General features: G+C 50.9%; 1 protein-coding gene across 8 annotated transcripts in view; it reads right to left on the bottom strand.

Moving 5' to 3' along the window:
• Positions 1-12,352, bottom strand: part of FANCA (FA complementation group A) — a 76,197-nt gene that overhangs the window by 24,325 nt on the left and 39,520 nt on the right. For 6 of the 8 annotated variants that reach the window (XM_058440321.1, XM_032156109.2, XM_058440322.1 and 3 more), the window contains 7 exons: positions 10,836-10,949; positions 9,168-9,304; positions 8,050-8,120; positions 7,652-7,745; positions 7,323-7,510; positions 4,638-4,734; positions 2,197-2,373 (listed from right to left, as the gene is read on the bottom strand). In XM_058440321.1, coding sequence (XP_058296304.1) covers positions 2,197-2,373; positions 4,638-4,734; positions 7,323-7,510; positions 7,652-7,745; positions 8,050-8,120; positions 9,168-9,304; positions 10,836-10,949 — 878 coding nt within the window. The other 2 variants (XM_058440326.1, XR_009213976.1) reach the window with 2 other exon arrangements.

The raw sequence follows: 12,352 nt of genomic DNA, 5'->3' as shown, positions 1-12,352 counted from the left end.
CAAAAGATTTAAAAATCAGCCAGGCGTGGTGGCACATGTGTGTGGTCCCAGCCTCTTGGGAGGCTGAGGCAGGAGGATCTCTTGAGCCCAGGAGCTCAAGGCTGCCGTGAGCAACAGTGAGAACAATCTATAAAAAGGAAAAAAAAAAAAGAAAAAAAAGAAGAAGAAACAAGAAACTAACAAAACAACAACATTTTACAGCTATTCACAGTAGCATACCTTCATTTATTTTTGAAACAGGTTCTGTTGACCAGGCTGGAGTGTGTGCAGTTGTGCAATCGTAGCTCGCTGCAGGCTCTGACTCCTGGACTCCAGAATCCTCCCCCTCAGCCTCTCAGATGGCTGGGACTGCAGGTGCACATCACCACGACCAGCTAAGTTTTTTAAAAACCTTTTTAGTGAGCCCAGCGCAGTGGCTCATGCCTGTAATCCCAACACTTTGGGAGGCCGAGGCGGGAGGATCACGAGGTCAGGAGATTGAGACCATCCTGGCTAACACAGTGAAACCCCATCTCTACTAAAAATACACAAAATTAGCTGGGCGTGGTGGCGTGCGCCTGTGGTCTCAGCTACTTGGGAGGCCGAGGCAAGAGAATCCCTTGAACCCGGGAGGCGGAGGTTGCAGTGACCCAAGATTGTGCCATTGCACTCCAGCCTGGGCAACAGAGGAAGATTCCAAAAGATAATAATAATTTAAAAATAATAAAATAATTTCACAAAAGGCTTGGCACAGTGGCTCACACTTGTAATCCCAACACACTGGGAGGCCAAGGCAGAAGGATCACTTTTTCCTGTTTTTAGTAGAGATGGGGCTTCATCGTGTTAGCCAGGATGGTCTCAATCTCCTGACCTCATGATTCGCCACTCGGCCTCCCAAAGTGATGGGATTACAGGCATGAGCCACCGCGCCCGGCCACCTTGAGGTTTTATTTCTAAAGACCAAAACAACCAGGCAAACATCCTCAGAAATAAATCAGTACCAAGGCACACTAGTGAGAGCAACCACAGCTACCAGTAACCAGGCGCACAGGGGTGAGCCCAGAGACCCTGAGCAGCCACCACAGAGCCTGTCAGACATGTTTAAAACAAGTTCCGGGGGGCCGGGCGCAGTGGCTCACACCTGTAATCCCAGCACTTTGGGAGGCCAAGGCAGGCAGATCATGAGGTTGGGAGGTCGAGACCAGCCTGACTAACATGGTGAAACCCCGTCTCTACTAAAAATACAAAAATTAGCCAGGTGTGGTGGTGCGCGCCTGTTGTCCCAGCTACTCGGGAGGCTGAGGCAGGAGAATCACTTGAACCGGAGAGGCAGAGGCTGCAGTGAGCCAAGATCGCGCCACTGCGCCCCAGAGCAAGATTCCACCTCAAAAAAAAACAAAAAAAAAAACAAGTTCTCAGGCGCAGTGGCTCACGCCTGTAATTCCAGCACTTTGGGAGGCCAAGGCGTGCAGGTAACTTGAGGCCAGGAGTTTAAGACCAGCCTGGACAACATGGTGAAACCCTGTCTGTACTAAAAATACCAAAATTAGTCGGGTGTGGTGGCAGGCACCTGTAGTCCCAGCTACTGGAGACGCTGAGGCACGAGAATCACTTCAACCCAGGAGGCAGAGGCTGCAGTGAGCCAAGACTGCACCATTGAGCACAGCGAGACGTTGTCTCAAAAAATTTATCAGTAAAAATAAAAAAAGAAGTTCGTGTTGGGAGAAACTGAGAAAGCATAGCAGGGTTTCTCTGTATTTATTAATTTATTTTTTTGAGACGGGGTCTTGCTGTGTCATCCAGGCTGGACTAGAGTGGCGTGATCTTGGCTCACTGCAACCTCCACCTTCCAGGCTCAAGCGATTCTCCTGCCTCAGACTCCCGAGTAGCTGGAACCAACGGTGCACACCACTGCATCCAGCTAATTTTTGCATTCTTTGCAGAGATGGGGTTTCACTATGTTGCCCGGGCTGGTCTTGAACTCCTGAGTTCAGGTGATCAACCCGCCTTAGCCTCCCACAGTGCTGGGATCACAGATGTGAGCACCGTGCCTAGCATCTGTATAATTTCTTAACAGCTGCACATGAGGCCACAACAATTTCAGTCAAGATTCCAATCAAACCATCGAAGTGCTGCTCTTCTTGCCTGTGAGGAGACAGTCTGCACACACACCCTAGACTCGGGACGTGGCACGATGCAGAAGGAATGGTCACCTACGTGAAAATCTTCCTCTTTCAACAGCTCTCGGAAGGTTCTGTGTGTCCAGAGAGAGAGGGCAGCTCTCTGCCAGTCTGCAGAAGGAAGATACAAAGGTCTCCAGGAAAGGCTGGCTGCGTCCTCCCGAGGAAGAGGCTGTCGGGCCTCTGAGAACAATCTGAACACAAGGAACTGAAACTGAAACAGAGAGTGACCCGGCAATTTCTTCATTGTGCAAGTTTCACTGTGAGTGGCTGAGCAAATGCTCAGGTGGAAACAGACCATCAAAAGCCATGCCACGTACACAACCCCACGTTCAGGGGACCCCGGTCCAGCCCCTGGGAGAGCACAACACACAACCCCACATTCACGGGACCTCAGTCCAGCCCCTGGGAGGGCGCAGAGCCCCTCAGCGGTCATGGCTGTGCACAGCGCTCCAGGGAAGAGCCTATGTGCAGACCTTCCTGCCATCTGACTGCTTCCTCGAGCTAAATGTCTAGAAGCAGAACTGCAGCAACAAAACTGCCTCCCAGGGGTAGGGCTGGTTTGGTCCTGGGCAGTGAAACCGCACATCTCTAGGCCTCTGCCAGGAATGGCATTCCCACCAAAAACGCACACCAACTGGATAAGCGAGACACACTACTGGTGCTGCGTGACCGTGTCCATCTCTGCCCCCGAGGAGATGAGAGCCTCCCATGTTTACAACCAGCCTGCTCCAAGGACTGTCGTCCCTGCTCAGCACACTGGATAGGGACCATGCTGCCCTCTCCTAAGCTCAAACTCCATGTTTTCTTTAAAAACTTGGCACCAGGGACAAAGTTCCTCAGAGGAAATAACTGGAAATATGTGCACCCTGGATCCTCAGGGGCTGCTCCCAGATTCTGACTTAATTTATCTGGAAAGGGGCCAGGAATCTGTAGTTTCAAAAGCTTCTCGGCCGGGTGCGGTGGCTCACGCTTGTAATCCCATCACTTTGGGAGGCCGAGGCGGGAGGATCACGAGGTCGGGAGGATCACGAGGTCAGGAGATCGAGACCACGGTGAAACCCTGTCTCTACTAAAAATACAAAAAATTAGCCGGGCGTGGTGTCGGGCGCCTGTAGTCCCAGCTACTTGGAGAGGCTGAGGCAGGAGAATGGCGTGAACCCGGGAGGCGGAGCTTGCAGTGAGCCGAGATTGCGCCACTCAACTCCAGCCTGGGCGACAGAGCGAGACTCCGTCTCAAAAAAAAAAAAAAAAAGCTTCTCAGTTGATTCTAATGTGAAGCCCGCAGTTGAAAAACACTATTTATTTATTTATTTATTTATTTTTTGAGGTGGAGTCTCGCTCTGTCACCCAGGCTGGAGAGCAGTGGTGCGATCTCAGCTCACTGCAACCTCTGCCTCCCTGGTTAAAGCGATTCTCCTGCCTCAGCCTCCCAAGTAGCTGGGATTACAGGTGTGTGCCACCACGCCTGGCTAATTTTTGTATTTTTAGTAGAGACGGGGTTTCACCATGTTGGCCAGGCTAGTCTCAATCTCTTGAGCTCATGATCTGCCCACCTCAGCCTCCCAAAGTGTTGGGATTACAGGCATGAGCCACCGCGCCCAGCCTAAAAACCACTATTTTTAAACACGAGACGTTCATTAAAATCCTATAAAAGGACAACACTGGTTTGCAGCACCATTTCACCTTTGCTTTTGACATTCAGGGTTTCCAATGCTCATCTTTAAATTCCTTTGTCTGGGCCAGGCGCCAGTGGCTCATGCCTGTAATCCCAGCACTTTGGGAGGCCAAGGCAGGTGGATCACTTGAGGTCAGGAGTTCGAAACCAGCCTGGCCAACGTGGTAAAACCCTGTCTCTACTAAAAATATACAAAATAATTAGCCGGGTATGGTGGCAAGTGCCTGTAATCCCAGCCACTTGGGAAGCTAAGGCAGGAGAACTGCCTGAACCCAGGGGGTGGAGGTTGCAGTGAGCTGAGATCGCACCACTGCACTCCAGCCTGGGTGACAGAGCACGACTCCATCTCAAAAAAAAAAAAAAAAAAAAAAAAAAAAATTCCTTTGTCTGAACAATAAAAAAAAAAAAAAAAAAAAAAAAAAAAATTCCTTTGTCTGAACAATGTAAGGAACATTTACTAGATGAGAGGAATAAGAATTCTTCTTTCCAGGGAAAGATACTTATTATGAATACTGATCTTTTAATTCATCTATCCTATAAATACCAACATCTATTTCCTTACAACTACAGATTTGTAGTTGTCTTCATACTTCACTTTACACTCAGAACACAAGGAAAGGCAGCGCTCCGCAGTCAGGCTGCCCAAAAAGACAGCAGAGGTGGCCATGACAGCCAGCCTGACCCAGGAGCTGCCCCTGAGATGGGCACAAAGCCACAGCAGACCTTGGCCTTCTGGTCCGAAAGCTGCGTAAACCTGAAACGTACAGCAGAATGGAAAAATAGGAAATGAGTGAACCTACCTTTTTAATAAGGCCTGGAGATAAGCAGCTGCACAAAATATCTCGTGACTGGGAAGAAAACTTGCACAGAGAGTAAGAAATTGCCGCTGTACAAAATCTGAAAACAGAAATTATAACATATAAATGTAATCCATACAAAATAAGGGATGAAGGAAAAACTTACTTTGAATTTCATAAAACTGAATTTAGTGCATTCTAAACTGGATGGCCTGAGTATTGGTCCTTGGCTTTTTGGTTTGTTTGTTGTGAGAAATAAGTCTTGCTCTGCCGCCCAGGCTGGAATGCAGGGGTACCGCCCGGGCTCACTGTAATCTCTGCCTCCTGGGTTCAAGCGATTCTCCCACCTCAGCCTCCCAGGTAGCTGGGATTACAGGCATCTCCCACCATGCCCAACTAATTCTGTTGTTGTTGTTGTTTTATTTTTTTTTTGAGACGGAGTCTTGCTCTGTTGCCAAGCCAGAGTGCAGTGGTGCGATTCGGCTCACTGCAAGCCCCGCCTCCCAAGTTCAAGCAATTCTCCTGCCTCAGCCTCCCGAGTAGCTGGGACTACAGGTGCCCGCCACCATGCCCAGCTAATTTTTTGTATTTTTAGTAGAGACAGGGTTTCACCGTGTTAGCCAGGATGGTTTCGATCTCCTGACTTCGTGCTCCGCCCACCTGGGCTTCCCAAAATGCTGGGATTACAGGCGTGAGTCACTGCAACCAGTCAAGTTTTTCATTTTTTCAGTAGAGACGGGGTTTCACCATGTTGGCCAGGCTGGTCTCGAACTCCTGACCTCAAGTGACCTGCCCCCCTCAGCCTCTCAAAGTGCTGGGATTATAACGTTAGCCACCGTGCCCGGCCCAGCCCTTGGTTTATTTTTTCTCTGATACAGGGCCTTACTCTGATGCCCAGGCTGGAGTGCAGTGGCACAATCACAGCTCAGGGGATCAATTAAACCCAGAAGTTCAAGACCAGCTTTGGCAATACAGTGAGACCCCATCTCTCACTAGGTGGGTGTGTGGGTGTGCTCCTGTGGTCTCAGCTACTGGGAGGCTGAGGTGGGAGGATCACTTCAGCCTGGGGGACACAGCGAGACCTGTGCCATTTACTCAACATATGTACCTACAGCAATAACCACGTGAAAAATTGTCACTTGTAACCAAGGAAGCTCAGAATGAGATTCCATAAGGCAATGGAGATGTCAAAGCACTGTCATGGTGTTCTCAGAGTTCTAATATTTCTGTTTTACAAATACATATTTGAGCCGGGCGTGGAGGCTCACGCCTGTAATCCTAACTGAGGTGGGCAGATCACTTGAGGTCAGGAGTTCAAGACCAGCCTGGCCAACATGGCAAAACCCCATCTCTACTAAAAATACACAAATTAGCTGGGCATAGTGGTACACACTTGTAGTCTCAGCTACTCAGGAAGCTGAGGCACAAGAACTGCTTGAACCCGGGAGGCAGAGGTTGCAGTGAGCCAAGATCACGTTACTGCACTCCAGCCTAGATGACAGAGTGAGACTCCGTCTCAAAAAAAAAACAAAAAAACAAACAAAAAAAAAAACCACCAAGTGTATATTTCATTCTCCCTTTCTTATGCAAAAAGTAGCATCTGAGACCGAGTTCAGTATTTTGCTTTCTTCACTTGGATATATATCCTGAGGCATCTCTGTGTTCCTAAGAGGGGATGGCCCTGTCTCCCCCAAGCCACCTGGATGCCTCCCTCTTCACCAGATCCCAACTTCTCCATCGGCCGTGTGCCTCTCATGCCAATACCCAGTACTCAGTGTTTGGGGCCTGGGGCGAGTGGGGACTGTCTGGTGTGGTCAAGCGCCTGGGAGGGGCTCTGTATCCCTGGAGTACCAAGTGCCTGCTCCCCGTGGTCCATGTCTGAGGTGTGGGATCCACACAGCTGCCATCTGACTCTCTCTCCTTGCTCCATGTACATTTCTTGGGCCTTTTCTAAGTTCTCTGTTCTTCAGACCCTGTCATAACGCCAGCTCTCCCCTTTCCCGCACACGGTCTCTGGCATTGCAACAGGGCTCTGTCCTGACCCGGGCTACCTCTGCCCAAGAGACCTAGGAGCTGCAAGCCAAGCCCCAGCCAGCAACTCCCACCGGAGTCTCCCAGCCATCTGTCCTGGCTTCTGCCTCTGCATGGCAGCTGCAGGGATTCTGTCCTGGCTTCTGCCTCTGCGTGGTAGCTGCAGGGAGCCCTTGAGGCCCTGAGCAGACCATTCTTGACCACAGGGTCCTTCCTCACCTCAGCACATGGCCCCATCTGCTGAGCCCTACAGAAACAGCCCGAATTGTACATACTGGGAAGCTGCTCACCACAGGATGCCAAAGAACCTGACCAGAGGGAGCTGGTCCAACCAAGGGCCAGACAACCCCAAGACAAAACAAAGCAGCTCTCACCAGGACATCAAAGAATGCTTAACAATGTAGACAGTTACTATATACTGTTAATTTCAGCAGTTTAGTATAGTATAATCTCATTTTTATGAACAAAGAAACAAACGCACACATATTATAAACAAATGACAGATAAAATTCTGGAAGGATATATACCAAAACGCTAAAAAGTGGTAATCTTTGTGTGGTATGTCTGCATGTCTGTCTCTTCTAATTTTATCAAACGAGCATGTGTCACTTTTCTAGAGAGGAGAGAAGACGCGACTGTGGAAGAAGAACAGCTCACTTCAGGCAGAATAGCAACGAGTCCCTCGTCCTACAGGTCAGGAGGCTGTCGAAGAGCGCAGGGACAGGAAGGGCAGCATCCGGTGCAGAAGGACCCACAACCACCTCCGGGAACACAGACCTGGACTCACCCAGGTGCACGGCCAGGGCAGCCAACCCCAGCACATGTGGGGCATTCAGGCTCGGGCCCTGCAACGAGAACGAGGGTGGCAGAGCAGACTGCCCTCTTCACAGCTGGAATTTTCCAGGGCACTGAAGACAAGCTGGGAAGCAGGAGCCTGGCCCTCAGAGTGGGCCCCCAAGGGTGGCCCCCGTGAAGGAGAGCCTCACCTGGTGACGGAGTAGCTGGCAGAGCCGGGTGAGCACTGCAGGGAGCACACGTCCACACATGGTCCTCATGAAGAGGGTAGCCCAGGGTCCCTGCCTGCAGAGACAGCCGTGAAACCATCAGTACTGGCCATTCAGTCCTGCACATCCCTCCAACAGCTAATCCAAGCACGAGCGGCCGAAGAAAGAGCCAAGTGGTTCCCCAAAACAACAGTCTTTCTGGAAGGCAACCCATCTTCTGCAGTGCTTCCCGACTTCTGCTGCATCCTATTTGATGAAACTCAGCATCGCCGCGTGCTCCTGCGGAGACGAGCTCATGCGTCCCTAGCCTGCAGCCTTGGCCCAGCAAGAGGTGGCACCCAGAAGAGCCCCACCACCCAGGGAGCTGCCCACGCCTTCACCTCTCCGGGGGAGCAACACTGGAGGCTGCCATCAGGTTCTGACAGAAGGACGTCAGCAGGAGGTCCACAGCCTGCAGAGACATGGTTCTCGTGAGTGCGGTGTCCCGGGAACAGGAGCAGCAGGAAGGAAGCCGGCCAGTGCTCGCGCCACAGACAATGCAATTCTGCTTTGCAAATAGAACTCCAAAACAGGCTTGTTTGGAGGGCACATTACAATGCAAACTGGTGCCCAGGGCCCCCACTTCCGAATCCTGGGAACAGCAGCCCTCATGTAATCGTCAATCACAAAAATGTATAGCAGGAGGAGGGACTGGCAAACCTTGTGTGTAAGGGGCCAGAAAAATATTTTAGGTTCTGGGGCCAGAAATAGCCTCTGTTGCATATTCTAAAGAGGCGGTCGAGCGCGACCTGGTCAACATGAAACCCTATCTTTACTAAAAATACAAAAATTAGCTGGGCGTAGTGGTGCGCACCTGTAATCCCAGCTACCCAGGAAGCTGAGGCAGAAGAACTGCTTGAGCCCAGGAGGCGGTTGCAGTGAGCCAAGATCACGCCACTGCACTCCAGCCTGGGCAACAGAGAAGACTCAGTCTCAAAAAAAAAAAAAAAAAAAAAGAGGCCAAGCACGGTGGCTCACGCCTATAATCCCAACACTTTGGGAGGCCGAGGCAGACAGATCACTCGACCTCAGGACTTCTAGACCAGTCGAGGCAACACAGAGAAACCCCATCTGTATAAAAAATGCAAAAATCAGCCAGGTGTGGTGATGCATGCCTGTAGTTCCAGCTACGTGGGAGGCTGAGACAAGAGGATCACTTGAGCCCAGGATGTCAAAGCTGTAGTGAGCCATGATTATACCACTGCACTCCAGACTGGGCAACAAAACAAGACCCTGTCTCTAAAATTAAATAAATAAATAAAATGTAAAAGGAGCTCTTCATACACAAACAGACTAGGGCGGCTGACCCTGGTAGACTGCTGCCTGGCCCTGTAACATCTGATACCACACTAGTTGAGCAAGTCAAAAAGAAATTGAGAGAAGGCTCCATGCGTCTAATGCCTCTGCCTAATGGAAAATGGTGAAGACCCCCTGCTTTGTTCTGAGCCCCCAAACCTACCGTGTGTTCCTGTGGCTCCAGTCTTGGCGTGTTGATGCTGAGTTGAATCTTTGATATCTCAACGCTGCTGTCATCCTCACTGTGGCCCAGGACCGCCCTCAGTCTTTCAGAAATCACTGCCACCTGTGTTGATATAACTGCAAATGGAGAAACCAGTTAGGGATGAAGGGAACCCTGAAAGGAGGATGCAGCTGCGGCCCAGAGAGCTACTCCTCCCACAGCCTAGCGCTCCGCCTCCCGTCAAGTGCGATTCCACGGATCCTGCTGACTGCACACATCCCCCAGCCAGGTGCTGAACACCAGTGTTTGTTCACCCTGCAGGAGCTTGCGGCCTTGTGGTGGAGCATGTGTCATGGCAAATGGGGCCAGACGCCATCCACTACCTTTTCCTGATTAGCTGAGAGGGGGACATGTTCATTCACCAACACGAACCTCCACTTTTTATGCTCCCCATCTGAAATCCGATGCCAGCCCTCCAGACACCACATCTGTCTAAGCGCATGCCAGAGGTTCCATGTTGGCCCAGGGTAATGGGCCACACACAGCCCAACTATATCACTTAAAGGTGAAAACTGCTTTGCTTTTAGAAACAGGACTCACCTGACATGCATCAACCTCTTGCTAAAGCACTGAAACTTTTCCTCCATATCCCCCACGTACCACATTCTGCGAGCGTGCATCACTGAACACATTCTGCGCGAGGGCATCACTGAATCACTGGAAGGCTGCACTCAGGAATTGGCGCACTTGGTCTGAGTAAACACCATCGAGGCGTTGCAGCCCCAGCCAGCGCTAACAAAGTTCTCTTAACATTGCCTCCGTGCGGAGCTTGCAGTGAGCCGAGATCGCGCCACTGCACTCCAGCCTGGGCGACAGAGCAAGACTCCGTCTCAAAAAAATATATATACATATTGCCTCCATGTAGGCCAGGCACGGTGGCTCACACTGAAATCCCAGCACGTTGGGAGGCCAAGACAGGTGGATCACCTGAGGTCAAGAGTTCAAAACAAGCCTGGCCAACATGGTAAAACCCCATCTCTACTAAAAAAATACAATCAATTCGCTGGACATGGGGGCAGTCGCCTGTAATCCCAGCTACTTGGGAGGCTGAGGCGGGACAATCGCTTGAACCCGGGAGGCGGAGGTTGCAGTGAGCCGAGATGGCGCCACTGCACTCCAGCCTGGGGGACAGAGTGAGACTCTGTCTCAAAAAAGAAAAAGAAAAAATAAACTGCATGTTCTCAATCCACAGATGAACATTTCTTACTCTGGATTTTACAGAAAACTGTCACATGGAAGCAGGATCACAGGGCAGAGATGCCCTGTGTCTGATGTGACATCTACTCCGGCAGGCAGGATGAGAGGGAAAACAGGCGTCCCAGTCACTGCATTTTCTTCTCCATCATCATCCGTCCTAGTCTGATGCAACTAGCAGAATATTCACCTTCTGCCAAGGGTCTGTGACACCTTGAGTAGGACTAGCCTCCCACCTTGTCTCAAAAAAAAGGTTCCACACCCGCCAGCCGGGGGTCAATCTTCACCACCAAATACTGCATTACTAGGAAGACACACCAGCCTGATATCACTACGGGGAAAATGACCCAGCAACAGAGATCCAACCACAGGCTGCACACACGAGGCACAGCATGAGCCCCCACCCGTCCTCACCATCATGCTGGCTGGGGTCTGTCATGGAGGCTCTCAGCTCTCCCAGTGCAGCCGTGAGCTGTCCCAGGGGCTCCTCAGCAGAGCTGGGTTCTGCCCTCACTCCCAGGGCTGCATCTGTGAGAACAAGGAGGAGACCAGATGGAAAGACACTCAACAGGACTCTTCACTGTAAAAACAGAAACTTCACACAGTCACATACAGAGCTGTGAACTTCCAAGCTACTGTATGTGGCAGACGGAGGGACTAGGAGTCTCTGAGGAGGTAAATGAGGTGTTCTCCCTGATGCTGGATGCCACCACTTCGAAAATTACAATTATAAACAAGTTTAATAAAAAATTACATTTATAAACAAGTTTAAGAAGAAAAGTGGTTCTGTGTGCACCATCAATACCACTCCACCACTGTGAGAAGCATACACATGGAGGAAAACAAGGAGGGTCGGGGGCTGGCAAGGGTGGGGACAGGATCACGGATAGGCGACCATTTAGTCCCCCGGTCCCTCAATCTTTTTTTTGTTTTTTTTTTTTGAGACGGACTCTTGCTGTGTCACCAGGCTGGAGTGCAGTGGCCTGATCTCAGCTCACTGCAACCTCCGCCTCCCGGGTTCAAGCCATCCTCCTGCCTCAGCCTCCCAAGGAGCTGGGACTACAGGCATGCACCACCACATCCAGCTAATTTTTTGTACTTTTAGTAGAGATGGGATTTCACCATGTTGGCCAAGACGGTCTCGATCTCCTGACCTCGTGATCTGCCCGCCTTGGCCTCTCAAAGTGCTGGGATTACGGGCACGAGCCACTGCGCCCGGCCACCACTTTCAATATAAAAAGGAAGATACGCTGCATATGTTTTTAAAGTAAAAAACGTTCAAGTTCTGGGGTTGCTGGAGAAGACATAAGCATGAAAATGCACTGCGATGCACAGTCACACCCAAAATGAAACCAGAAATCACAGGCTCTAGAAATCACAGGCTCTAGGAGTCTGTGCATAAGCCTCATCAGACAAATGATTAGAAACCATTCTGGAAGCCACCAAAAGCTAAGAACAAGCGGACCCCAGGGGAAGGAGGATCCTGGAGGAAGGAAGACACCTCTCAAGAGAAGCAAACGCCTCACACTGCAGGGTACACAGCCCTGCGGCCCCTGTGGCATCTCCAGCACGACTGAGAAGTCATGCTCTCAGGGTGGGTCGGCGGGGCGCGGTGGCTCACGCCTGTAATCCCAGCACTTTGGGAGGCTGAGGCGGGCAGATCACAAGGTCAGAAGATAGAGACCATCCTGGCTAACACAGTGAAACCCCATCTCTACTAAAAATACAAAAAAAAATTAGGCGTGGTGGCGGGTGGCGGGTGCCTGTAGTCCCAGGTACTTGGGAGGCTGAGGCAGGAGAATAGCATGAACCGAGGAGTCAGAGCTTGCAGTGAGCCGAGATGGCGCCACTGCACTCCAGCCTGGGCAACACAGCAAGACTCAGTCTCAAACAAACCTACAAACAAACAAACAAAACGGGGGTGGGTCAGG

This window comes from Hylobates moloch, unplaced genomic scaffold (genome assembly GCF_009828535.3).
Source record: "Hylobates moloch isolate HMO894 unplaced genomic scaffold, HMol_V3 SCAFFOLD_6, whole genome shotgun sequence".
Classification (NCBI taxonomy): domain Eukaryota; kingdom Metazoa; phylum Chordata; class Mammalia; order Primates; family Hylobatidae; genus Hylobates; species Hylobates moloch.
The sequence above is the reverse complement of the archived record's forward strand: the minus strand, read 5'-3'. Positions and strand labels throughout refer to the sequence as shown.